The following is a 25,269-nucleotide window of genomic DNA, read 5'->3' on the forward strand; positions in this document are numbered from 1 at the left end:
TTATGTTATTATTTAAATTTATTGCCCACCTCTCCCCGAGGGCTTGAGGCGGATTACAATGTTTGACTAACCCCCCCATAAAACCCCTTAAAAACAGGCAAAAAAATCCCTTAAACACGAGACAAAAGCCTGAAAAAAGAAAAAAAAACCAGAAAAGATGCCGGGGCAGAAAATATATACCGAATCTAACAATCCCCTAAAACAGTGGTCCCCAACCTGCGGGCCGCGGCTCCCTTTCCCCGCCCCCCCCCCCGCAGTAAAAAACTTCCCAGGCCGCAAGCTTGTGGCCCGGGAAGCTTCTTACTGCGGGAGGGCGGGGAGAGGGAATCAGGGCCATCTAGTCCAATCCCCTGCTCAAGACAGAATCAGCCTAAAGCATCCAAGATAAGTCTCTGTGAAGACCGCCAATGAGGGGGTGCTCACCACCTCCTTAGGCAGCTGAGTCCACTGCAGAACTACTATGAGTGTAAAAATGTCCCCCCTGATATCTAGCTATAATTCTACATGTAGTTTAAACCCATTACTGTGGGTCCTCTCCTCTGCTACCTTCCCTGCCCTCCTCCAAATGACAACCTTTCAAATCCTTAGAAACAGGCATCATGTCCCCTCTCCACCTCCTTTTCTCCAGGCTGAACATTCTCAAGTCTCTCAGCCCTTCCTCACAGGCCCTGGATCATCCCCAGGCCCTGGATCATCTTCTTCGCTCTCCTTTGGACCCTCTCCATTTTGTCCCCGTCCTTTTTGAAGCAGAGTTCTAATTACTTAAGTGTTGCATGCTGCCTTATCCACAAGTTTCCCTATTTCATAAGCCCTACAAAAACCATGCCATGTTGCAACCATGAATCTTTTCGAAAAGCCATTATACAGTGCAAAACCGGCATGTGTGAACACATCTGGAAGTATAATGTTTCAATGAGACATTTGTTAAAAGCAGAACTACCAGGATAACCTGAAAACTGAACAGTGGATAGATATGCCATAAAAAAAAAAATCTATGCACCAGCCTGGGGGGGAATACAGCCTTCCTAAAAGCGTTCATCCTGGAGGTCATGTATTCCTGCCTGGGGCACTTTGTATTCGACCTGCAAGTAGAAAGGTTGAACAATGGCATTCCCGATTCTTTCAGAAATATTCTGAAATGGCCAGCACGTGATCACCTGAATCTTCTCTTCCCCAGGCTAGTAGAAGAAGAAAGGTTGGTTCTTCTTTGTTGCTTTTCTCTGCCAGCAGAAGTCTCAAAGCAGCTCAAAATCACCTTCCCTTTCCTTTCCCCACAACAGACACCCAGTGAGGGAGGTGAGCCTGAGAGAGCCCTGAGATTACTGAAGAAGAAGAAGGTTGGTCCTTACATGCCATTTCTCTCTGCCTGAAGGAGTCTCAAAGCAGCTTCCATTCGCCTTCCCTTTCCTCTCCCCACAACAGACACCCTGTGAGGTGGGTGAGGCTGAGAGAGCCCTGAGATTCCTGCTTGGTCAGAACAGCTTTCTCAGTGCCGTGGCGAGCCCAAGGTCACCCAGCTGGCTGCCCTGCTGAGGTCTCTCTCCTCCTCCTCAAACATCGCCATCCCCACGCTCTACCCTCACATTTCCAGGAATTTCCAACCCCGTGTTGGCAGCCCTACATACTTGGTGTAAAGGACATCACCTGGAGGTGTGCAACTCAATTTCTGATTGTTTCTACTCCAGGTAGTCAGAGCCTATGCTTGCCTGGAGTCATGCATCCTTAGATGTGAGCTACAGCAGGGGTAGTCAAGCTGTGGTCCTCCAGATGCCCATGGACTACAATCCCCATGAGCCCCTGCCAGAAAATGCTGGCAGGGCCTCATGGGAATTGTAGTCCATGGACATCTGGAGGACCACAGCTTGACTACCCCTGAGCTAAAGGACAAGATTCTATGGGTTCTTTGTTTTTATGGGTTCTTTATGCTTTTTCCACCTTGAGCACTGTTTCCCTCACAAGAGAAGACCGAGGAGAAATAGGAGTTAAGCAGTTCAACCCTCTCTTCATCATCTGTTATAATTTCACTTTCTTGTCCTCGCAGTGGTCCGATAGTGTCCCTATTCTTTTTCTTGCTTGAAATATAACTAAAGAAGCCTTTTTTTGCTATGTTTGGCATTTCTTGCTAGCCTAAGCTCATGTTGAGCTTTAGTTTTTCTAACAGTCTCCCTACAATGATTGATTATTTGTTTATACTCATCCTTGGTAATAAGGCCTTCCTTCCATTTCCTATATGACTCTTTTTTATTCCTCAAATCTTTTGACAACTGCTTATGGAGTCCACGTGTCTTCCTTAGGCTCCTTCCATCTTTTCTTCTCAAGGGAATTGTTTGTGATTGAGCCTTCAGTATTTCCCTTTTAAGAAACTCCCAGCCCTCTTGGACTCCCATCTCTTTAAGTCTTTCTGACCATGGAACTCTACGCAACGTACCTTTAAGTCTGTGAAAATCAGCTTTCCTGAAGTCCAGTCTATAAGTACAACTACGTAAAGATTTTCTCTTTCTCACAATTGAAAATTCCAAAAGCACATGGTCACTGCTACCATACACTGAACATGAGTCAGCAGTGTGAGTCAGTGGCTAAAAAGGCAAATGGGATTTGGGGCTGTATCAAACAGAGTATCATGTCCAGATCACAGGAAATGATGGTACCACTTTACTCTGCTCTGGTTTGGCCTCCCTTGGAGTCCTGTGTTCAGTTTTGTGCACCCCAATTGAAGAGGGATGTTAACAAACTGAAACGTGTGCAGAGGAGAGCAACAAAGATGGTGAGGGGTTTGGAGACCAAGACATATGAAGAAAGGCTGGGGGAGCTTGGTCTGTTTAGCCTAGAGAGGAGACGACTGAGAAGGGATCTGATAACCATCTTCAGGTATTTAAAAGGCTGCCATATGGAGGATGGAGCAGAATTGTTCTCTCTTGCCCCAGAGAGACAGACCAGAACGAATGGGATGAAATTAATTCAAAAGAAATTCCATCTAAACATTTGGAAGAAGTTCCTGACAGTTAGAGTGGTTTCTCAGTGGAACAGGCTTCCTCAGGAGGTGCTGGGTTCTCCATCTTTGGAAATTTTTAAACAGAGGCTAGATAGCCATCTGACCGAGAGGCTGATTCTGTGAAGGCAAAGGGGTGGCAGGTTACAGTAGATGAGCGATTGGGATGTGAGTGTCCTGCATAGTGCAGGGGATTGGACTAGATGACCCATGAGATCCCTTCCAACGCTATTATTCTATGATTCTATGATTTTATGATTCTGAGCCCATAACCCAAGAAACACAGCCCATGGCTTTAGCCAGATGGATACACCTGGTGAACACCAACTATGAATCATCCCCTTATGGTGACTTTTGCTTGTTTTTCATACTGTGTTCGTGCCAATTGGTTTTATTTTGGAAAGCTGCTTTGGGATCCCCATGGGGAGAAGATCAGGGTAAAAATATACGGAACAAATAAATAAACATTGGGTGTAATTATGTAAATTCCAAGCATAAATCAAGAATGCTACGTAGCCAAGCACAATAGCGGTTAATTGTTGATTTGGCCTTTAACATTCTCCAAGGATATCTTCCCAAGAACAAACAGATTATACTTTTCAGATCACCTCACTCAAGCCGGAATTGAATTATGGAGAACGGGTCTAGTATAAAAAAATACCAGTGAGTCTCCTTTAACAGAACACTTTTCTGGAAAGAAACATACAATAGAAGATTCTCAGTTTTTTGGGCTACAACAGATAGGTCCTATTAAAAACCAAAAGATAGGCCTATCTAAAAAAATTATTGCAATGAGAAGCTGACTTGATTTTTAGGTTACAAACACTTTACCCCAAGGGGCTGAATTCTTCATTTGATTTTCTTGTAGCTTATTTAGCACCACTGGATCTTTAAATTTGAATAGGCTAATTTGTAGCTGATTTTTATATGGGGCAGATTGTGATGCTAATCGGAGGACCACAGGCTACGATCCAGCTGAGTTCAACTGTAAGCTGGGTCCCTGCATAAGAAATCCTTTACTTTTGAATTTCCTCGCAAGAGGTGTTTGGAAACCCATTGTGCTCAGTGAGTAATGTTTTTGCTCGTGAAATTATTATTTAAGATGCTTGGGATACATAGAATCATAGAATCACAGAGTTGGAAGGGACCTCCTGGGTCATCTAGTCCAACCCCCTGCACTATGCAGGACACCCACAACCCTATCACTCATCCACTGTCACCTGCCACCCCCTTGAACCTTCACAGAATCAGCCTCTGTTTAAAAATTTCCAAAGATCACCACCTCCTGAGGAAGCCTGTTCCACATCTGTTTACTTTGTCTTTCACCTATATGTTAGAGGTAAAACTGGCTAGAGAGCCAGTTTGGTTGTAGTGGTTAGGAGTGCGGACTTCTAATCTGGCATGCCAGGTTCGATTCTGCGCTCCTCCACATGCAACCAGCTGGGTGACCTTAGGCTCGCCACGGCACTGATAAAACTGTTCTGACCGGGCAGTGATATCAGGGCTCTCTCAGCCTCACAGGGTGTCTGTTGTGGGGAGAGGAAAGGGAAGGAGATTGTAAGCCGCTTTGAGCCTCCTTCGGGTAGAGAAAAGCAGCATATAAGAACCAACTCTTAGTATTATTATTTAATTTTATAGAGTGTCTAAGATCAATTTTATGATTCTGCATAAAAGGACTATTATATGAACATTAGAATAAGTTAAAAGGAAATGATGTTGCATGAATAATTGTAGTTATATGATAAAATTTATTGTCCATTGAGACACATTTTGCATATTTATTTTCAGTAGTCTTGTCACTAAGGAAATGTGTAAACTGGTGCACCTTTTGATAAGCTCTTTTAAGTTCTGAATCCATGTGGGGAAAAATTACTGTGTTAAAAAGTAGCCAAGAGTGCAGTATTGTTTTGGATTTCCTATTTGTGTTTTCTCTTTGTCTGAACGCACGGCTTGGTGTAGTCGTTAAGAGCAGCGGCTTCTAATCTGGCAAAACCGGGTTTGATTCCCCGCTCCTCCCCATGCAGCCAGCTGGGTGACCTTCGGCTCCTCGCAGCCCTGATAGTGCGGTTCTCACAGAGCAGTAACATCAAGGATCTCTCAGCCTCGTCTACCTTACTAGGTGCTTGTTGTTTGGAGAGGAAGGGAAGGTGATTGGAAGCTGCATTGAGACTCCTTCAGGCAGTGAAAAGCGGCATGTAAAAACCAACTCTTCTTCTTCTCCTTTCTGCTTCTTCATGCAGATCAACAGTCTGTGGCACACAGTGTCCAAACCCAGGGCATATCAGGAGACCCATTAGCAGGGCCAGAACTGCAGATGCTCTCCCACTGTAGCCCTCCAAGCACCCAAAATATGCAGCATTGCTGTCCCAGGCAGAGTGCTCCCTCTATACCAGGGGTAGTCAAACTGCGGCCCTCCAGATGTCCATGGACTCCAATTCCCAGGAGCCCCCTGCCAGCAAATGCTGGCAGGGGCTCCTGGGAATTGGAGTCCATGGACATCTGGAGGGCCGCTGTTTGACTAACCCTGCTCTACACCCTTGTGGCTCTAATCCTCTCTTGAAATTGTTTGTGCTCGAAGTCTCCACTCCTTCCTGCAGCACTGCGTTCCTCCTATTCATGACTCTTTGGGTGAAGAAGTGATGCCTTTTACCCAGGGGTAGTCAAACTGCAGCAGGGGCTCATGGGAATTGTAGTCCATGGCCCCAGTTTGACTCCCCCTGCTTTTACCTGTCCTGAGCCGAAAGCTCATTAATTTAATGGAATGTCCCCGAGTCCTTGCATTGAGATAAAGAGGGATAAATACTTCTTTCTCCACCTTCTTTATCTTATACACAGACTTCCTTGGGTTTGTGGGTTCCTCTCAGAACCCCAAGAGAGCTCTTTCTGCCTCCTCACCAAGCCGTTGACCCACAAAATGGAAGTCAGCCACCGCTGAATGTACAGGACTCTCGCAACAGAATGGAAGGAGACGAGTGTGGGCACAGAACCGACAGATGACACGTTACTATTCAGAACACACTTGTGTGGGTCAGATTGTGCAACCGCACAAGGCAATGAGCTGAGCAGCTGGCCAGCTGGCTTAATTAAAGAGGGATGGTGCGGAATTTGGCACGTCCCCCAACGTTCCCTTCTTGAGCCTGAGGAGGCTCTTCCCATTTCAAGGACCATTCGGTCCTTTGTATTTACGTGCTGCCCCAATGTGGACAGCCCAGGCTCATCTGATCTTGGGAGTTCAGCAGGGTCTACCATGTTTAGTACTTGGATGGGAGACCAGCAAGCCAGTCTAGGGTTGCTAGAGAGAGACGTGCCATAGCAAACAATAAATAAGAGATAGAAAACGTTCCGCAGGGCCTGTAAGAAGGAGCTCTTTCGCCAGGCTTTTGGTTGAGGCTGGGGAGGAGGAGCTGTCCCGGGAAAGAAAGAAAGAAAGAAAGAAAGAAAGAAAGAAAGAAAGAAAGAAAGAAAGAAAGAAAGAAAGAAAGGCGGGAGGGAGGGAGGGAGGGAGGGAGGGAAGGAAGGAAGGAAGGAAGGAAGGAAGGAAGGAAGAATGGAGGGAGGGAGGGAAGAAAGAAAGAAAGAAAGAAAGAAAAAGAAAGAAAGAAAGAAAGAAAGAAAGAAAGAAAGAAAGAAAGGAGGAAAGGAAGGAAGGAAGGAAGGAAGGAAGGAAGGAAGGAAGGAAGGAAGGAAGGAAGGAAGGAAGGAAGAAAGAAAGAAAGAAAGAAGGGAGGGATGGAGGGAGGGAGGGAGGAAGGAAACAAGCAAGTTTGGGTTCATTGGGAAGGATAAGCTTCATGCTCCAGAGGAACCCCCAATTAGGCCACCTCAGTAAAATACACATGTTAAAAATGTTCATATGTGCTTAGAAGAAAACGTAATGAAATGGTTTCGACTTACGTAGGGGATAGTGTCCAATGTATCTGTGTTGACGATTATAGGAGCAGGACTGGCCTGAAGGAAGAAACAGGAAATATATATGTTTAATAACACTGGATAATCAATACGAGTCCAAACATATTGCAAGATGGCAGGCACAAAGGTATGTATATATATTTAAAGGTTTAAATGCATTAGCAATCACAACCAAGAAGAAACATGGGGGTGCAAAAAGTTACAGGGCCAAAAGGACATTGCAGTCCAAAGAACAATCGGTCTGTTAACCGCAATCATAAAGAGTTCCCAAGAGTCTGCTGGATGCCTTTTCTTAATTTTTAACATTGCTTAAAGAGGCAGAATCGGCGTCTGGTAAAGCCAAGTTTCATTTACGCTTCATCAGCACATGATTCTCAAAAACTTACTGAGCTCTCAACAATGCAAGCTTTTCATAAAAGTTTTCATAAAAGTATCCCCTGTGCAAGCACCGGGTCATGTCGGACCCTTGGGGTGATGCCCTCCAGCGTTTTCATGGCAGACTCAATACGGGGTGGTTTGCCAGTGCCTTCCCCAGTCATTACCGTTTACCCCCCAGCAAGCTGGGTACTCATTTTACTGACCTCGGAAGGATGGAAGGCTGAGTCAACCTTGAGCCGGCTGCTGGGATTGAACTCCCAGCCTCATGGGCAGAGCTTTCAGACTGCATGTCTGCTGCCTTATCACTCTGTGTCAAGCTTTTCATAGGCCCTGTCTTATTTTCCACATGACCAACATAGAGTACAAGAGGAAGAAGAGTGGGTTTTTATACCCTGATATTCACTATGCGAAGGAGTCTCAAAGCATCTTACAGTTGCCTTCCCTTTCCTCTCCCCACAACAAACACCCTGTGAGGGAGGGGAGGCTGACAGAGCCCTGAGATTAGTGAAGAAGAAGAGTTTGTTCTTATATGCCGCTTTTCTCTACCCAAAGGAATCTCAAAGTGGCTTACAATCGCCTTCCCTTCCTCTCCCCGCAACAGACACCCTGTGAGGTAGGTGGGGCTGTGACAGCTCTGAGAGAACTGCTCTGTGAGAACAGCTCTGACTGTGACTTGCCCAAATCACCGAGCTTGCTGCATGTCGAGGTGCGGAGAATCATAGCTGGCTCTCCAGATTAGAAGCCGCTGTCCTTCACCACTACACCAAGGTGACTGGTACCCATTCATGAAACCATTCCAGGGCCATCAAGAAACCCCAGAGTTTCATGAAACCCTGGTTGAGACAGCCAGATGGAGAAGCACTGAACTCAAGCCCACCTTCTGTCAAATGGCTATCTAGTCTCTTTAAAAATCTAGCCTCTCCTCTCATTTTCTTCCACCTTCTCTCAGGATTGCAAGATCTCCCCCGGGCACTGTGGGGGGGGGGAGGTGAGGGCTGCCAGCTCCCAGCTCCCAGCTGGGGAGATATCGGGATGGAGCCTGAGAGAGGCAGGGCCCTCAGTGGGGCACAATGCCACAAAGTCCACCCTGCAGAACTTCCATTTCCTCCACTGATCTATGTAGTCTGGAGACGAGCTGCAATTCCAGGGGATCCCCAGGTCCCCCCTGGAGGGTGGCATCTCTACATCCTCATCCTCATTGCTTCCATCCCGCCATCGTGCCGGCCACCCCTGCCACTGGACTGAAGCCCTCTTCCTAGGGCGGCTCATCCCCTCCTCCTTCTGCATTAATGGGAATCAAATGCAGACTTTTCCTCCCCTGCAGATAAGACAGCTGCCAGGCACAGGGACAGATTGGACTCCAACTGCTGGGAGAAAAAGGAGAGCAGGCAGCTTTCGTACAAAGCGGGAGAGAAGTGGTTTTTGGCTTTTGTGCGTATTGGGGGGGTGTGGGGAGGAAGACGGGATTCAAAAGGGGGGGGGACACACAGAATTGTCGGGGAACGGTCCAGAAGTCTGTCCCCTATGGACTATGAGAGGCACATGCAGGCATAAATGGCCACGTCAGCTTTTTCCAAAGAAGAAGAGTAACTCATAAAGGACCGAACGCCTCTTTTATCACCCCAAGTCAGGGCAACGCAGACGTACTTTGAATTGTAATCTATGAAGCCACAAGAAGCACCCGCCGAGTTTGGGTTTGAATAGTAGGGCTGTAGGAGGAGTAGGGGATGTGCAAAGGGCACCCGGGCCCCAAGAGGCTGAGGACACCCAGTGCTGCGATGTGCATCACTGAGGGCTGAATTGTCTAGACCAGGGGTAGTCAAACTGCGGCCCTCCAGATGTCCGTGGACTACAATTCCCATGAGCGAATGCTGGCAGGGGCTCCTGGGAATTGTAGTCCATGGACATCTGGAGGGCCGCAGTTTGACTACCCCTGTTCTAGACCAGCAGTGGCCAAACTGTGACTCTCCAGATGCCCATGGACTACAATTACCATGAGCTCCTGATAGCATTTTTTCACTACCTGAAGGAGTCTCAAAGTAGCTTGCTATCGCCTTCCCTTTCCTCTCCCCACAACAGACACCCTGTGAAGTAGGTGGGGCTGAGGGAGTTCTGATAGGACTGCTCTGTGAGAACAGCTTCTAACAAGGCTGTGACTAGCCCAAGGTCACCCAGCTGGTTGCACGCGGGTGTTTGGGGACCCATTGTTCCCCTGACCTTGGAACGCAGGCTCATCTGGACAAATTTTTATTTTTGTGAGACGTGTGAGAGAGGACTTTTGAGGATAAGTCTTGAGCGGAACAGCTTGATACGGAGACAGTCAGGACCATGGGGAATCAGTCTTAGCAAGGATTTTGAGATGTATAGTTCGTTTTACTTTTCAATGAAGGGATTTTCTTTCCATGACATCTGCTTATTGAAAGAATTCGACTGCAGTCTCACAGTAAGTCCCCCAGTGATAAATCTGGCAGCCATCGGATACAATCTGAATAGCCTCATCTTGTGGAGTTTGGGTCTCACCTGGTAAACGAAGAAGAGGATCTGGGGTTTTATACCCCACTTTTACTACCCAAAGGAGTCCCAAAGCAGCTTACCATCACTTTTCCCTTCATCTCCCCACAAAAGACATCCTGTGAGGCAGGTGCGGCTGAGAGAGCTCTGACAGAACTGCTCAGTGAGAACAGCTCTAAGAGAACTGTGACTGGCCCAAGGTCACCCAACTGACTACATGGGGAGGAGCGGGGAATCAACTCAGTTCTTCAGATTAGAGGCTTCCATTAACCACTACACCACGCTGTCTTTCTAAATGCTTGGAAACAACCTCATGCTCCTTTCTGATAAAAAACCTTTTTTGGTAAAGTCGCCGAAATGGATGAAGCAGAGTTGTTTTCTCTTGCGCCAGAGGGACAGACCAGAACCAGTGGGATGAAATTAATTGAAAAGAAATTCCGTCTAAACATCCGGAAGAAGTTCCTGACAGAGCGGTTCCTCAGTGGAACAGGCTTCCTCGGGAGGTGGTGGGCTCTCCATCTTTGGAGATTTTTAAACAGAGGCTGGAGAGCCATCTGATGGAGAGGCTGATTCTGTGAAGGCTCAAGGGGGTGGCAGGTGACAGTGGATGAGCGATTGGGATGTGAGTGTCCTGCATAGTGCAGGGGGTTGGACTAGATGACCCAGGAGGTACCTTCCAACTCTATGATTCTATGAAATCTAAATACTCCCCTTCTTCATTGAGTACACAGCGCGTGGCTTCTTCTGCTTTCCTGCTTTGTATGTTTAAGTGATCGGGGCTTTCCTATTTTGCTTAGCAAATTTCTCAACAAATCCATAAAGCTGCAATCTAGACACACTCGTATCTTGGGGGAAACAGGCATCTCCATTTACGTGACGCCGAGGGGGGGAAACGCTGCCAAAAAGAAAACAACCATTACCATCCAGATTTCTTCCCTTCCTGACATTTCTTGGTAGCAGCTTGAAATTAGCAGTGATTCAGATGTGTGCCAGAGCGCTAAGCCGGGATGTGATCCACCGAAGGACACAGAAAATGTCAACTGAGAGCCACTGCAGATTGTGAGCAAATGTGTCATGTGCCTTCGATTCCAGTTCTACAAAGCCCTATCGAGGGCATGCCTGCATATCGCTACTGGAGCGGAGATGTTTCACATTAAATTAATCTACCCAATCTGTACCCTCCAATGGAACGTGGTCGGCAGACTCTGAGAATGGCAACATTTAAGAGACCTAATGATCCATCGCAACCAGGGGTTTGTGAAATCCTGGGGTCTCATGACAGCCCTGGAAGTGTTTCCGAAATAGGGGGGAGCTATGTTTTTATATCGAGCCTCTTGTGGCGCAGAGTGGTAAGGCAGCAGACATGCAGTCTGAAGGCTCTGCCCATGAGGCTGGGAGTTCAATCCCAGCAGCCGGCTCAAGGTCGACTCCGCCTTCCATCCTTCCGAGGTCGGTAAAATGAGGACCCAGCTTGCTGGGGGGTAAACGGTAATGACTGGGGAAGGCACTGGCAAACCACCCCGTATTGAGTCTGCCATGAAAACGCTAGAGGGCGTCACCCCAAGGGTCAGACATGACCCGGTGCTTGCACAGGGGATACCTTTACCTTTACCTTTATGTTATTATATATTTTTTCAAATCGGTTAAACATTTACCTGGTGATCTGACCGTATATGGTCATGTTGACCTGACCTCCCACCCCACAGCCAATCAGGAGTGGGAAGGGAAGGAGAGGGGCCCTGGGTGGGTGTGTACACAGCCATGTTTCCCATAGAGTCGGAAGGGATCTGCGGGGTCATCTAGTCCAACCCCCTTAACAATGAGTCGTACTGTTTGAACTGTTACATTGATCCGTTAGTAGCATTAATGTTCTGGTTATTTCTGTGTTATGGATTGTTTCTTGTATAGTTTCTATGTTCTGTGTAAATCACCCTGAACCTCCGGGGAGGTATATATAAATATAATTAATTAATTGATTAATTAATCCTTTCTTCCCACCCACTCACCATCTGCCTGAGTTCCCAGAATCAGCATTTCTGTCAGATGACTATCTAGCCCAGGGGTAGTCAAACTGTGGCCCTCCAGATGTCCATGGACTACAATTCCCAGGAGCCCCTGCCAGCAGCATCTGGCCAGCAGGGATTCATGGGAATTATAGTCCACAGACATCTGGAAAGATACAATTTGGCCACTCCTACAATCGAGCCACTTGTGGTGCAGGGTGGTAAGGCAGCTGACATGCTGTCTGAAGCTCTGCCCATGAGGCTGGGAGTTCAATCCCAGCAGCCGGCTCAAGGTCGACTCAGCCTTCCATCCTTCCGAGGTCAGTAAAATGAGTACCCAGCTTGCTGGGGGGTAAACGGCAATGACTGGGGAAGGCACTGGCAAACCACCCCGTATTGAGTCTGCCATGAAAACGCTGGAGGGCGTCACCCCGAGGGCCAGACATGACCCGGTGCTTGCACAGGGGATACCTTTACCTTTTTATTTGCTTAAACTGTATTTGCATATGGCCGTAAGGAAAACATAGTAAAGTGCCTTAGAGCAGGCCCCATCCATCTAGTTCTGCATTGTCCCTCCAGCATCTCAAGCAGAGAACGTTCTTCCCCAAATCTTGATACGTGAGGTCCTTTCACTGAAGAAGACTTGGTCCAACAAAGTCAGCATCATTCACTCAGACTGTGTCACGATCCAAGGCTACTCTCACGCAGGAGGCAAGACAACTAAGGCATTCTTCGTACAAAAGGATTCAAAGCCGTTTATTGTGCCCAAGACGGTAGATCTGCAGGGATCATGAGAGATTCTCTTGCTAACTGGCTTGGCGAGTGTTCGGATGCAGAAAGGTAACCCCCGTCCCCCACTAAGGCACCTTTCCCCCATCATACGCTATTCCCACGGCAGAAGGGCTTTTATCTTCACAGGACAGCTAGAAGGATGCAAAACCTACATTTTTACAGCTAGTGGCTTAAAAGCTGCCAGAACTACTCTCAAGAGCCATAATGTGCCAAGCATTGTGAAGGATACTTTCCATTGTCTAGGAGCAAATTACAGTGGGTGTTTGTGCTGCAAGCCAGGAGGGGGGAGGGGGTGGGTGTGTGGGAAACAGGGAAGCAGGAGTAGAGCCTGGTGGCTTCCGGGACCTTGGTTTGCTTTACCTAGAATCATAGAATCACAGAATCATAGAGTTGGAAGGGGCCATACAGGCCAGCTAGTCCAACCCCCTGCTCAACGCAGGATCAGCCCAGAGCATCCTAAAGCATCCAAGAAAAGTGTGTATCCAACCTTTGCTTGAAGACTGCCAGTGAGGGGGAGCTCACCACCTCCTTAGGCAGCCTATTCCACTGCTGAACTACTCGGACTGTGAAATTTTTTCCCCTGATATCTAGCCTATATCGTTGTACTTGAAGTTTAAACCCATTACTGCTTGTCCTCTCCTCTGCAGCCAACAGAAACAGCATCCTGCCCTCCTCCAAGTGACAACCTTTCAAATACTTAAAGAGGGCTATCATGTCCCCTCTCAACCTCCTTTTCTCCAGGCTGAACATTCCCAAGTCCCTCAACCTATCTTCATAGGGCTTGGTCCCTTGGCCCCAGATCGTCTTCGTCATCTACCTAAGAACCTCGTTATGTAGTACGGGGCCACATGACAGACTGGCAGTGGCTCTCCAGGATCTCGGACAGTGAGATTTTTCACATCCCCTGCTGCCAGATCCTTCAAATGGAGATCCCGGGGAGAGAACCTGGAATCAACTGCATGCAAAGCTGGTGCTCTGCTACCAAACCACAGGCATTTGTATCCCATTGGCTACAGGAGGGACAGCTCAGGGACAAAGCACTTGCATTGCCCCCAGAAAGCCGCAGGTTCAAACCTTGGCATCTCCAGCAAACAGCCTCGGGGTAATTGTTGCAGTGAAATGCCACGACCCGAGGCCCCTGGAGAGCTACTGGCAAACCGAGTGGACAATAGTCTTCTTCATGGACCAATGCTCTGATTTGTGTGTTTTTCATCTCTCTCTTCCCAGTTGCCTCCTCTGCCTTTGGTCAGCAGTGTGTGCAGCAGCTAGCTGATAAGTTCTTACTGGAGCAAGCTAATAGTCCCTTGCTTATACGGAAGCTTCTTCCAGCCAAAGAGGCTTTTTAATAAGATGGTTCTTTGCATACATGACATTCCGCTCAGCTAAACATGAAGCTGTCTCCCTCCAATGTAAGAAACCTCTTGTTCAAGTGTGCGCATCAGCCCATAACCTGATTCTCTCTCTGTCTCTTTTCTCCCTCCCGTCTGCCCCTATTTCCTTGAGTACTCTTTCCTCTGTTTTATTTACCTATTTAATTAATTTCTAGCATTCCCCACTGGCCTCCCTTTTGGCACCGAACTGCTAGACTCCCCAGATGTCGACTGACTACAATTACCATGAGTCCCTGTCATGCTGGCAGGGACTCAGGGTAATTGTAGTCGAGTCACACTTTGACCACCCCTGTGCCAGACCATTTTACAAATATACCTTTGGATTCATCATAATGGTGTCATGAGCTCTGTGCCTTATTATCTGGTTTTCCAGAGACCCAAGGGCTAAGGCAGGGGTAGTCAACCTGTGGTCTTCCAGATGTCCATGGACTACAATTCCCATGAGCCCCTGCCAGCAACTGCTGGTACCAAAATGCATACGATGAGGCAAACAAACACGCAGATGCCACTAAGGAGGAGTTAAATCTTGTTATCCCCAGAAGAATCGGAAAGGCAGGTGAATGTACTCCATTTCGTTTCCTTCTCATGCTAAGGTGACATCAATCTTTTAAAACTTAACCAGGGGAGAGAGAGGAAATTAAAAGAACTGTCAGCATAACCTTTGCAAATCAGCGAGAAGGGCAGAAGAGTTAAATTTAGAGCTACAGGTTTTCTTGAGGAAAAATATCAGCATAGGTTCAGCACAGGGGGAAACGACCCTAACATTTAAAAAATATGCCTGCTTGTTAACGAAATACTCAGTATTGTCTACTCTAGGGAAGGACTGGGGCCCAGCACCAAATTCTCAAGTTAAAACATCTCAGGAGGCAAATATTGGGAACTGGAGAGGCCAGCCATCAACCTGGTACCCCCCCCCAGGGAGGATTTGGGGTGAAGGGAAGAAAATCAGCATGTCACTACCACATGGGGTCACTTAAAGCCACAGATGAGAAGTGACATAATGACAAGGGGGTACGCTCTAGGATTTGCCAAAACTCTTTGGTTAAACCACAGAGTTTTGGGCAACTGAGAGTGCAAGGCCCTCAACATTATGACATCACTTCCTGTTTTCACCAGAAACGATGCAGCGAGTCATAACAAAGCCAACCGCATTTCCCCCATGACTTAATGTATTGCGCTCACAGGCTCATGCTTTGTTTCTGGAGATTTTTATTTGCTTCCACCTGTCTGAAGTCCAAACGCCATAGTACTGTGCATTGGGTGTTGATTGTACTTGATTTAAATGATGTAATCCAGGGGTAGTCAACCTGTGGTCCTCCAGATGTCCATGGACTACAATTCTCATGAGCCCCTGCCAGCAAACGCTGGCAGGGGCTCATGGGAATTGTAGTCCATGGACATCTGGAGGACCACAGGTTGACTACCCCTGATGTAATCCACCTTGAACCTCAGCAAGAAAGGGGGATTACAAATAACCGAAATAGCTAAATAAGGCAACTCACGGAGGCTCTGGGACCACAGAGGCTTCAAGGGAAGGGCAGAAATGCTGGATCCCCTCCCCTGTGAGGAATCTGGGACTTCAGTTTAGAAAATAGTCAGCTAAAGGGGAGCATGAGAGAGGTTTATAGAGAGGTGGAGAGATTTGTCAAAGAGAGCTTATTCTGCCTCTCCCAAAATACCAGCACTCGAGGGCATCCAAATGAAGCTGATGGGCAGTAGGTTCACGACGGATGAAAGGAAATACCAATTTACATAGAGACTGAAATATGGAATTCGCTTTCAGAGGTTGTAGAGATGGCCACAGGAACAGACATCTCGAAAAGGGGGTTTCGATAAGATTCATGGGACGATAAGTCTACCAATGGCTACTAAATATTACGGAAAAGGTCAAATCGGCGGTTTTCTGCGTACAAAGAAGATGGCAAAGGTTTGAGAAACTCAGCACTCAAGAAAGACGGATCCTTTCAGACGCAAAGGAACATTAATAGCCAGTTTCCCGTAATTTATAATATTTTTAAGAGACCCAGCCCGCGCTGAAAAGGTTTCCTTCGGTGCCGCAAACGTTCTTGTGCAATAGTCTAAAAATTATCAGCGACATGATCTCTTCTGACAGACATCCATTAAGGTAATGCATTCACCATGTGCCTACGTTCCTTTGTTTGGTCTTCATCAGCCTTCGATGATTTGTTATGGCAATGAAGCGACGCATAATGTGGAGCCATCCGGTTGATGAATGCGCAACAACCCTAGAATGCTTAAATCGTGTTAAGGCATCATCGCCGAGCGTGCTTCTGGCCTTTGCAGAAATGAAGAGCTACCGTTTCATTGTCAACGTTTTAAAGCCAAGTCCTTGAAAACAGCTAGCAATGTGGTGAGATTCTTGAGTGAATTTGGAGGACGGGGAGAAGTGTTGACATGAAGAAGAAGAAGGAGAAGGAGAAGGAGAAGGAGAAGGAGAAGGAGAAGGAGAAGAAGAAGAAGAAGAAGAAGAAGAAGAAGAAGAAGAAGAAGAAGAAGAAGAAGAAGAAGAAGAAGAAGAAGAAGAAGAAGAAGAAGAAGAAGAAGAAGAGTTGGTTCTTATATGCTGCTTTTCCCGGCCAAGTAGGTGTGGCCCGGCAGGACAGCACAGGAACTGAACTTGGTCATCTGGAAATCAATTGTAATAGCAGGAGATGTCCAGGTGCTAGCTGGAGACTGACGACTATAAGGAAACTATTCCCATACTTGCAAATAGCTTCCCTTCCACCAACCTCTTTGGTACATCAAAAGAAGGCAAACTCTATGGTATACCACAGAGTCTTGGTGAAATATTTCCCTCAATTCTCCCCTCTAAATGCACGACTGCTAAATCTCCCGAAATGTCGAACCCCGTATTGACTTCTCTCCTTCCTCGGGCCACTTTCTTGACTGCTAGGACCCAATCCAGCGCATAGTCTATTACTGCATGATCAACAGAGGGCCATCTGGGCATAGCAGTTAAGAGCAGTGTTTAAACTGGCAAACAGGGTTTGATATCCCACTCATGCTGCACATGCAGCCAGCTGAGTGACCTTGGGCTAGTCCCAGCCCCATTAGAGCTGTTCTCACAGAGCTCTTCTGTCAGCGCTCTCTCAGCCTCACCTACCTCCTAGGGTGCTTGTTGTGGGGAGAGGAGGGGAAAATGATGGTCAGCCGCTTTGAGACACCTTTGGGTAGGGAAAAGCGGGGCTTCAAAACCAACTCTCCTCGTTCAAGGGGCCCAACACCGATGACTCGCAACCCTCTGTACAACTTTCACAACTGTGACTGAGCTTTTAAGCTCTGAATTAAACGCAGGCTCGACACAAGAAGCCGGTTTGGAAGAGACATCTGAGCGAAGGAAGAAGGCAGGAGGAGGGAGCCCACTCAGATCCCTTTTTTTAAAAAATTCCCGGAGATAGAAGTAAAGCCCCGCGAAGCAATTATCCCCACACACATCTGTGCTGCATTTTTCAAAAGTTGTAACAAGTGAACATTAAATGTTAACGGAGGCCTGTGAAAAGGATGGGGGGGGGGGAGAAATGACGACAATAAGGCTAAGGAAAGAAATTGGGAAAGAGAGACAGAACTGTAAACTAGAAATGTGTGTGCTGCAGATCAGGCTGCCGCAGCTCTTCCCATCTTGCTTTGGATCAGTCTCAGTTCTCCTTAGGCTTACCAATTCTGGGCTGGGGAATTCCTGGGGAGGGGGGGAACACAGCAGGGTAGAATGAGCCCCTTCTCCAAAATAGAACTGATCTCTGTCATCTGGTGAAAGAGTTAATAGCTCCAGGTTGGGAAATATCAGGAGGTTTTGTGGAGGGAAGCTAAAGAGGCTGTCTTGGGGTATCAGAGGCATCATATCAAAATCTCAAGAAGGCCTGGTCTAGCTGTATACCACACCGGTCAGACCCCCACCTGGGGATCAGGTATAATGCCGAGAGAGTTTTGGCAGCCTGGATCCTCCTGAGGTTTCTGCGGAGAATTCTTAGAGAAGGATCAAGGTCTTTCGGAAAGCTCCGTCCAATGACCTAATGCAGGGTCAGTCAAGCTGTGGTCCTCCAGATGTCCATGGACTGCAATTCCCATGAGCCCCTGCCAGCATTTGCTGGCAGGGGCTCATGGGGATTGTAGTCCATGGACATCTGGAGGACCACAGGTTGACTACCCCTGACCTAATGCTTTCCTTTCACGGTTTCAATAAGGTCTTCTTCAGTTGGTCGATTTACATTGGCTGGAAGAGGAAGAAGAAATTCCTGGATATCTGGGGTAGAGTCTGAGTAGGGGAAGGAGCTCAGCAAGAATAGGATCCCATCCAGCCCTCCTTCTGAAGCTATCCTTTTCTTAAGGAAACTAAACAGTCTTGGACCTAATCAGCAATGCGATGGGCATCCAGGGGTGCTACTACGCAAACAATGGCAAGCCACCTTGGAACGTCTATCGGTAAGAAAATGCAGCCACACCAGGAAGAGTTAGACTGCTGCCCCCCCTTCTGCTCCCAAATTCATCACCCCCTCCCCTGGATTCTTCCACCACCCCTTGGGGTTCTACCATCCACTTTGAGAGCCCCTTTGAGAGCCCCTCTGCCCGGAGCAGGGGGTGGGACTCTATGGCCTGGATGGCCCCTTCCAACTCTATGGTTCTACGTAGCCAAACTGTGCAGTCAACAACCAGATCTGTAAGAGAGGTGTAAATCAATGGCCGGATGTGCATTTTATCTCAGCGTATTGACCTAATATTGGATTCTAAGTTTCCAGCCATGGAATCAGTGACCTCATAAAAGCAGAGCAGAAACAAAAGCAGTCAGCGGCGGGGGAGAGAATCTGAGCAACATTTCCACCTTGTTTCTATTGGGATATGCAAGGTCTGTTGTGTGCATGATTCAAAAGCACATAAAGAATGTCCTGCAGGGGGCATCAGAAGAAATGTGTATTTAGCTTGCTTAGACTAAGAATTCCTCATGAATACAGTCTTGATTCTGCACTCCTTCACATGACCTTAGGCTCATCACAGCCCTGATAATGCGGATCTGACCGAGCAGTAAAATTTATTTCACAGGATGTCTGCTGTGGGGAGAGGAAGGGAAGGCAATTCTATGCTGCGCGGAGACTCCTTTGGGCACTAAAAAGCAGGGTATAAAAACCACTCTTCTTCTTCTTTTTCGCAGTAAAGCTATTTTGTTTTTTTAAGCGGTCTGGTACTTTGTTCCTTTGCGTACCCAAACTCTGCCCACAACTTCCACTGTTCTGTAGCAAGCCTTGTGGAAATAGTAGCCTCTTCGTTTATACTATCTAGACCAGTGGTTCTCCACCTTCCTAATGCCACGACCCTTTAATACAGTTTCTCGTGTTGTGGTGACCCCCAACTATAAAATTATGCAAGGGTTCTTTCACAGAAATTAAGCCAAAACTGACCCATGGCATGAAGATCCATGGTTCGGGATTGTATATAAATTGTTTTTTTTCTGGGATTTCTCAGTTCAGTTCTGCCTCTCGTCCCACCATGCTGATCTCGCTCTTTTCCGCTGCTCCACACAGACGAACGCTCTATCTTGATCTACCCCGCAAGGCTGTTGTGTAGATGGCTCCCCCCCCCGGCCAAGCTGCTCGCCCTGCTACAACCCCTGTGAAAGGGTCATAGAATCATAGAATCACAGAATCATAGGGTTGGAAGGGGCCATATAGGCCATCTAGTCCAACTCCCTGCTCAACGCAGGATCAGCCCTAAGCATCCTAAAGCATCCAAGAAAAGTGTGTATCCAACCTTTGCTTGAAGACTGCCAGTGAGGGGGAGCTCACCACCTCCTTAGGCAGCCTATTCCACTGCTGAACTACTCTGACTGTGATTTCCCCCCCTGATATCTAGCCTATATCGTTGTACTTGAAGTTTCAACCCATTACTGCATGTCGTATCATGTCCCCTCTCAACCTCCTTTTCTCCAGGCTGAACATTCCCAAGTCCCTCAACCTATTTTCATAGGGCTTGGTCCCTTGGCCCCAGATCATCTTCGTCGCTCTCCTCTGTACCCTTTCAATTTTATCGACGTCCTTCTTGAAGTGAGGCCTCCAGAACTGCACACAGTACTCAGTACCGCTAGGTTGAGAACCACTGATCTAGACTCTCTTGTTCTTTCAGGGGGCTGGGGGTGGCCTGTGCTATCCTGGCCAGCCCACATCGGTGTCCCCACAATCATTTCAGCTCTCGGCATCCCTCTCAATTTTGCCAAATGCAGAGGACTGAAAGTAAACAATTGATTCCCACCCCTGTGGCCGGACAATAGCCCACAGATCATGAAATGCGACCGACAAAGCATTTCTTAGTCGTGCCTTCAAATCGGACCTCCGTGATGATTCCTTGAAGCCAACTGTGTGCAGGCCTTCAACCCCATCGTCCTTACGTTGCCTTGGCAATCTCATTTTGCGCCCCTCTAACGAGGCCGAGAAAACGCAGCGCTCCGGCAAGGATCGCCGTCTCAAAACGAGACCGAACGTTCCTCCTTATAAGCAAGATTTGTCGCCTTTCACGCAAGGCTTTGCTTTGTTCACTCTTGGAATAAAACGCGCCGCAGAGGAGGCGGGGAGACGAATAGCCACACGGGTGCAATCAAAAGTGACAGCTTATCTTCACTCCGTTGCAGATTCATCAGCTCGGAAATATTAAAAAATTTCGCGGGTCTATCTGGAGTCACTTGACGGGAGTGCTTCGCAAATGGCATTTGGGCTGAGACGAGGGGGACGGGCTGGGCTGCTGGCACCCTGGAAAATATTGCAGACAATTAAAAAGGTAAAGATATCCCCTGTGCAAGCACCGAGTCATGTCTGACCCTTGGGGTGACGCCCTCTAGCGTTTTCTTGGCAGACTCAATACGGGGTGGTTTGCCAGTGCCTTCCCCAGTCATGACCGTTTACCCCCCAGCAAGCTGGGTTCTCATTTTACCGACCTCGGAAGGATGGAAGGCTGAGTCCACCTTGAGCCGGCTGCTGGGATTGAACTCCCAGCCTCATGGGCAAAGCTTTCAGACGGCTGCCTTACCACTCTGCGCCACAAGAGGCTCCTTGTAGACAATGACTTTGAAATATATCATCAGAAGACTTCAGCTCAGAGAGTCAGCTTCCTCTGAAGTCCAGGGGTAACAATTCCCTTGCTGATTATGGGCCTGCCTTTTTTTACAAGCAATGGGAAGGGAGGCATTTCAATAAAGGACAAGCAAGTAGCCTGGCCTTTCTTTGAATATGAATTTTAATGTTTCTCTTTATTCAGAAGAAGTGTTGGCTTTTATACACTGGTTTTCCCTATCTTAAGGAGTGTCCAAGCGGCTTACTATCACCTTCCTTTCCTCCCCTCACCACGGGGGCTTTATGAGGTAGGAAGGACTCAGAGAGCTCTATGTCCTTGAACGCTTGAACTCCATATTTGTGTATGAAACACATGACACATGAATCTGCGAAAGTGATGGATCATCTAGAACAGGGGTAGTCAACCTGAAGTCCTCCAGAGGTTCATGGACTACAATTCCCATGAGCCCCTGCCAGCAAACACTGGCAGGGGCTCATGAGAATTGTAGTCCATGAACCTCTGGAGGACCCCAGGTTGACTACCCCTGATATAGAAGAAGAAGAAGAAGAAGAAGAAGAAGAAGAAGAAGAAGAAGAAGAAGAAGAAGAAGAAGAAGAAGAAGAGTTGGTTCTTTTATGCCACTTTTCTCTACCAGAAGGAGGCTCAAAGAGGCTTACAATCACCTTCCCTTCCTCCCCTCACCACAGGGACCTTATGAGGTAGGAAGGGCTCAGAGAGTTCAGAGAGAACTGTAACTGGCCTGAAAGCACCCAGCAGGCTTTATGTGTCTCAGTGTGGTTGATAATTGCCTTTCCTTCCTCTCCCCACCTTGTGGGTGGGTGGGACTGAGATTGTTCTGAGAAAACTGTGACTGCCCCAAGGTCACCCAGCAGGCCTCATGGGTTTCAAAGTGACTGGCAACCCCCTTCCCTTTCTCTCCCTACAACAGACACACTGTGAAGCGGGTGGGGCTGAGAGAGTTTGGGGAGAACTGGAACTGGCCCAAGGGTACCTAGGAGGTTTCACATGTCTCCAAGCAGCTGACAATCGCCTTCCCCTCCCCAAAACAGACACTTTGTGAGGCAGGTGGGGATGAGAGGGCTCTGAAAGAACCATGATTGGACCAAGCAAACCACATATGTCTGACAGAATTATCCTCCATGACTGGATCTCCTTAGATATGTGAAGTGATACAAAGATAGGCACCAGATACCCCCTCCAAGAAGAAGAGCTACCTTTCCCCGGCTGTCCCAAATTGTAGATTGCAATCAAGAAAGAGGTGTGGGCCATACATAGCAGAAAGGACTTGCCTGGGCCCACGAAGACTGCGGATTTAAACCGGAGCCGAATGCGCAGCGAGAAACGAAACATCATTAAAAAAAAATCACCCAAATTACTACAGCAAGATGGAACAAAATCCATTTACCAGGGACTTTGGAATGCATTATTTAGCAGATGGCTCCATAAAATATTTACTAACAAGGTACCCAAAAGAAAAAGAAAAAAAAAGGAACCCTTCCAGCAAAAACTAAACTCATATATAGGGAGAATCCTGAAAGACGACTCTTTCAAGACAGCTCTCTAGAAGGAGGTTGGAAAAAGCTTTTGTAACTAAAAATCTATTGAGTTTCAAGTTGGGCATGAGGGCTCAGGAATGACGTGTACTCAGTTATTATTATTATTATTATTATTATTATTATTATTATTATTATTAGATTTATATCCCGCCACTCCCTTGCGACTTTCAAAACAGGCCACAATTTTAGTAACGATTTTAACACAGAGAGTGTCGGCCAGGCGAGGAGGGGAGAACCTGGATGACGTGGTCAGCTGACCACACAAAACCTTCACCCAAGCAGCACTCTGGTAAGTCAACTTTGTTTCCTAGCTGACCCCAGGCCTTCACCGTTGGGTTTCCAGGGAGATGTACCACCTGGGGTGCAGCTGGAGGCGTAAACCTCAATTGGCCCACCCCAGGCCATCAGGCCCCGCAATCCAGTTTGCCTTCCCCAGCTGAGGTCAGCCCAATTTGCAGTCACCCTATGAAGTGGAGTCAGGAGCCCCTAACCTGCTTCCCACCACCAAAGCAGGCTTGCCCCTTGCCCCATTCCGCTAGTTGTGACGTTACAACTCGGCAACATCCCGTAATAAAACCATTAACCCAGCATTAACCATCTAAGAACAACATTTAGGGTGGGTGGGTGAGCCTAATGAAGAAGCTCGGCTGCTGAGAGAAGGGTGAGCTTTGAGCAAGAGGTGCTTAAATAGCCTTGCGCCTGTCCCGCCTCCCACACGGCATGCTGCATGAGAAAGCACACTGGATCCTCTTGCATCCACTGCCTCCTGCTCTCCACCATGTCAATAACTGCATGGGTAAGTCCCAGCTGTGTTTTGGTCAGGCCCCAGATAGGAAAGTCCATTAGCTGTACACCAAGCAAAAAGGAGAGGCTCTGTGATCTACAACTAAGCAAAGGTAAGCATCATAACACACCTTCAAATAAGGATAGATTCAAATGGGTAGTCATGTTGGTCCGAAGTAGCACAATAAAATCAGAGTCCAGTAGCACCTTTAAGACCAACAAAGACTTATTCAAGGCGTGAGCTTTCGAGTGCAAGGACTCTTCGTCAGACGAAGAACTGACCATCATAACAGTAGGAATATAAAAGCAAAAGTTAATCGTGTTACGTTAATCCAGTCTTCACTGGCAGTCTTCAAGCAAAGGTTGGATACACACTTTTCTTGGATGCTTTAGGATGCTTTGGGCTAATCCTGCGTTGAGCAGGGGGTTGGACTAGATGGCCTGTATGGCCCCTTCCAACTCTATGGTTCTATGATTCTATGATTAGTAAACTGTGTCACAGCATCCACCTGTGGCTGTGTTTGGATGCTAGGAGTGGGAAATGATCTACTGAGCTTTCAAATCAAGATGAGTTAGAAGAGAATGAGGGTAGCTATTCCATAGCTACCATCACAATATTGACCATCACCATATTGTCCCACAAATGTCCTGTTGAGTGTACCAGTTGTTTTTGCTATTATTTATTTGGACTGAAGCTAATTATTTTTCCCCTTGTTCATAGAATCATAGAATCATAGAGTGGGAAGGGGCCATGGAGGCCATCTAGTCCCACCCCCTGCTCAAGGCAGGATCAGCCTCAAGAATCCAGGAGAAGGATCTGTCCAGCCACCTCCCACTGGTACACCCTACCAACCCTACACTTCTCTATGTTCTTGACCGTACACATTCGTATATTAAACACATGAAACATGAATCATGAAACATGAATCTGTGAAAGTGATGGATCATCTAGAGTCAACCTGTGGTCCTCCAGATGTTCATGGACTACAATTCCCATGAGCATTTGCTGGCAGGGGCTCATGGGAATTGTAGTCCATGAACATCTGGCGGACCACAGGTTGACTACCCCAGATCTAGAAGAAGAAGAAGAAGAAGAGTTGGTTCTTTTATGCCGCTTTTTCTACCAGAAGGAGTCTCAAAGTGGCTTACAATTGCCTTCCCTTCCTCTCCCCAAAACAGACAGCCTGCGAGGTGGGTGAGGCTGAAAGAGCCCTGATATTACTGAAGAAGAAGAATTGGTACTTATATGCCGCTTTCCTCTACCCGAAGAATGGCTTACATTCTCCTCCCCTTTCCTCTCCCCACAACAGACACCCTGTGAGGTAGGTGAGGCTGAGAGAGCCCTGATATTCCTGCTCGGTCAGAACAGCTTTATCAGTGCTGTGGTGAGCCCAAGGTCACCCAGCTGGCTGCATGTAGGGAAGAGTGCGGAATCAAACTCGGCTCGCCAGATTAGAAGACCACACTCCTAACCACTACACCAAGCTGGATCTAGTCGTGCTTCTGCACCACATCCATCATTTAGGAAACCTCATATTGACAAACCAGCTTTTCTAGAACGGGAAAAGATGGCCAACAAGAGGGACCTCTGGGTCCTATTTCAGCCCCCTGCAAAAACACCCTAATTTGAATGCCAATCCCCGCCGAAAGCCAATCTTCCCGATGATTCAATAGCCTTTCAGGGAGATGGATTCTGCCTGGTGGTTTTTTAAAAAGACGAATATGTTTTCAGTAGGAAGAGACAGCAGAAAGTCGGTCAGGAAAGTCAGACGTCAGCGTTCCGAAAGATGCGTTTCCAACAGAGTTGCCCACAGATGTGCAAGCAAAGGGAATTTGGGCGTGAGATGTAAATTTCCTAATCAGACCTGTGCTATCAAATTGCT

At 47.4% G+C, this 25,269-nt stretch overlaps 1 protein-coding gene across 25 annotated transcripts in view; it reads right to left on the bottom strand.

Moving 5' to 3' along the window:
* Window positions 1–25,269, bottom strand: part of DLG2 (discs large MAGUK scaffold protein 2) — a 1,130,680-nt gene that overhangs the window by 468,794 nt on the left and 636,617 nt on the right. For all 25 annotated transcript variants that reach the window (XR_013231698.1, XM_077341322.1, XM_077341326.1 and 22 more), the window contains one exon: window positions 6,884–6,937. Coding sequence is in view for 24 of the 25 variants with exons in the window: in XM_077341322.1 (XP_077197437.1) it covers window positions 6,884–6,937 (54 nt within the window). In the remaining variant the exon portion in view is untranslated. The remainder of the gene's footprint in view (window positions 1–6,883; window positions 6,938–25,269) is intronic.

This window comes from Paroedura picta, chromosome 6 (assembly GCF_049243985.1).
Source record: "Paroedura picta isolate Pp20150507F chromosome 6, Ppicta_v3.0, whole genome shotgun sequence".
Taxonomy (NCBI): domain Eukaryota; kingdom Metazoa; phylum Chordata; class Lepidosauria; order Squamata; family Gekkonidae; genus Paroedura; species Paroedura picta.